This window comes from Dipodomys ordii, unplaced genomic scaffold (assembly GCF_000151885.1).
Source record: "Dipodomys ordii isolate 6190 unplaced genomic scaffold, Dord_2.0 Scaffold11995, whole genome shotgun sequence".
In the NCBI taxonomy this organism is placed as follows: Eukaryota; Metazoa; Chordata; class Mammalia; order Rodentia; family Heteromyidae; genus Dipodomys; species Dipodomys ordii.
In genome coordinates, this window is record NW_012279207.1 from 1 (window position 1) to 2,717 (window position 2,717).

General features: G+C 59.0%; 1 protein-coding gene across 1 annotated transcript; it reads left to right on the forward strand.

Annotated features, from left to right (window-relative positions):
• Window positions 1–398: 398 nt before the first annotated feature.
• Window positions 399–2,303, forward strand: LOC106002496 (sodium/potassium/calcium exchanger 6, mitochondrial-like; the record flags this gene model as incomplete). The annotated part of the gene is made up of 3 exons (XM_013037364.1): window positions 399–552; window positions 933–1,013; window positions 1,770–2,303. Coding segments are annotated over 3 exons (435 nt in total), but the record flags the coding sequence as incomplete, so codon positions are not given.
• Window positions 2,304–2,717: the final 414 nt, after the last annotated feature.

Sequence of the window (2,717 nt, forward strand, 5' to 3'; positions counted from 1 at the left end):
CCAGGCCCAGAGTTCAGGCCCCACAACTGGACCAAAAAAAAAAAAAAAAAAAGAAAATGGCTCCTGCCAGTGTCCTGGCGAACTTCCAACCTATGACACGGAGCTCACCCTCGAAAACACTCACTCAGTGACCGAGGACAGTAAAAAGGGCTACAGCAAGTGGCCCCCTCATAGTGTACGATGGACAGGTGCCCAGGGGCAGGAGATAGCAAGATTCAGGAGAATCAAGACATGAGCTGAGCTTTCATTGAGCACCTACTGCATACAAGCACCGACTTTGCACCTGTGAACTCCTGTTATGAATGAGGCGAGGCACGGTTATAGGAGGTTACCGAAGGGCTTGGCAGTGCCCTGGTGGGGGCCGGCCTTGGTGCTAGGAGGCTTCTGTCCCTCCACAGCTCTTTGCTTTCCTGGGCTTCCTGACCAGCGCCCTGTGGATCAACGCGGCGGCCACGGAGGTGGTGAATGTGCTGCGCTCCCTGGGCGTGGTCTTCCGGCTGAGCAACACCGTGCTGGGCCTCACGCTGCTGGCCTGGGGGAACAGCATTGGAGGTGACTCGAGGCACAGCCAGTGTGGTTGTGGGGTGATCGCAGCCTCCTCTGGGCAGCTCGCCGGGCCCCCAGCTCCGTGTCGCCTTCCCTCAGGGTGTGCACATGGTCTGCTGTCAGTTTGCACTGCCCCTTTTGCTGGGGCTGTGGGGGAGATGGCGCCAGCTGCCCCTGGATCAGGACACCCGTCAGAGGTCCGCGGGCCCCAAACTCAGTGCTCCCAGTGCCCCGCCCCCTACCCGCACACTCCTTTATTGAGCTACAGCAGCCACGTTGCCCAACAGAGGCGGGAGGGGGCGGGGCTTCACTGTTCTCTCCCTCTCTCCCTCTCTCCCTCTCCCTCTCCCTCTCCCTCCCTCCCTCCCACCCCTCTCCCTGCACAGATGCGTTTTCGGACTTCACCCTCGCCCGCCAGGGCTACCCTCGGATGGCATTCTCGGCCTGTTTTGGTGGCATCAACTTCAGTATCCTTCCTGGGCCTCCGGGGTCATGGATCCGAGAACCAGGGGTGTGCTCTTGTGCCCTGCCCCTTGGGGTAGTCTAGAAAGTTCTCTGAGGGGGAGGGCACCTGGGGTAGGGCTTATGGTTCCTTGAACCTCAGCTCTTGGAAATGGGCCACGGAGAGGACCAGACGCCAAGGGCTGGCGGATTCTTTGCAGCTGGTAAGCGCTCAAGATGGCGCTGCCTTTGCCCTGGTTAGCTGCCACATGGTGAGCCCAGGCGCCCCAGGAAGGAAGGTGCGGCCCTCATGCCTGTAGGGAGGTGTCATGGTGTCAGTGGGTACCCGGTCTAGGGTCAGCACCTGCTCTCTGTGCGATGATTCACCCCATGGGTGCTATGCAAAACAGCTGCAGACTGGACACAGCTGGTCAAGTGTGACTCTGCTCCCAACAGACTATAAAGCAGGCTTGGGTGCAGTTTCACCCCGGGGCTGTTTGCACAGCCAGAGATGGTGGCACACCTCTGTAATCCCTGCACTTGGGAGATTTGAGGCAAGAGGAGCTCTAGTTCCTGGCTAGACCCTGCCTCCAACAAGAATAAAGTGGGGCGGGGGTGGTGTGGCCTGTGGAGTGGAGGGCCTTGGAGCCGCTCATCGGGCGGTCCCGGGGGTGCCTGGGCCTCTCGAGGGCCCTCTGTCTTATGGTGCATTGGACTAAAGGGGACAAAGAGGCAAAGTGAGGCCGAGGACATGCGCAGTTGCTTCCTGAGCCAGGCTGCAGACATCCTGGTGGGAGTCGGGCTGGGCTGCCTGCTGCAGATCGCCCGGGGCCACACAGAGGTGAAGGTGAGCGCCAGGTGCGGGCAATCCCTTCCACGCGCTTCCCTGCACTCACGAGGGAATTCCAACCACCACCTGCAGTGCGCAGGGAGAGACCCACGGCACAGTGCATTCACTCCCCACAGCCACCCTCACCAGTGACAGCATACAACGTGGAGAATCAGATGCTCAGGCTCCCGGTCGAGAGGCCGAGCTCTGGTCAGTTGCCAGCAGGGCTGGGCCGGCTCTGCAGGCACTCACGCGGGCCCTTCCTGGCTCTTCCAGTCTCTGATGGTTCCTAGGTCCCTGTGGCTCTTGGCCACTCTGGTCTGGGGTCCATCTTTACCCAGCCTTCTTCTCTGTGTCTTCTAGGACCTCTAGTCCCTGGATTGAGGGGCCACCCCATGTTCAGGATGGCCTCAGCTTTAGACCCTAAATGATACCTGCAAAGACATGGTGGGGAGAGCTTGCACTCAGCCTGGGCGCTGTCCCTAAGCTCTTTCACTCAAGGCTGGCGCTCTACCATTTGAGCCACAGCTCCACTCCCAGCTTTTTGGTAGTTAATCGCAGCTAAATCTCAGGGACTTTTCTTGCCTGGGTGGTTGTGAATGGCAATCCTTAGATCTCAGCCTCCTGAGTAGCTAGGATTACAGGCGGGAGCCACCGTGCCCAGCCTGCCATCCAGCATCTTGAAAGAGTTGGCCTAAAATAGCCTAGAATAAAAGGATCTAATCCAAAATGCCAGGTACTGAATGGAAGAGAGAGGGAGGGAGAGGGTTTTTTTTGTTTTGTTTTGGTTTTTTTTGGGTCCAGTGGTGGGGCCTGAACTCTGGGCCTGAGCGCTGTCCCTCAGCTCTTCAGCTCAAGGCTAGCGCTCTACCACTTGAGCCACAGCGCCACTTCCGGCTTT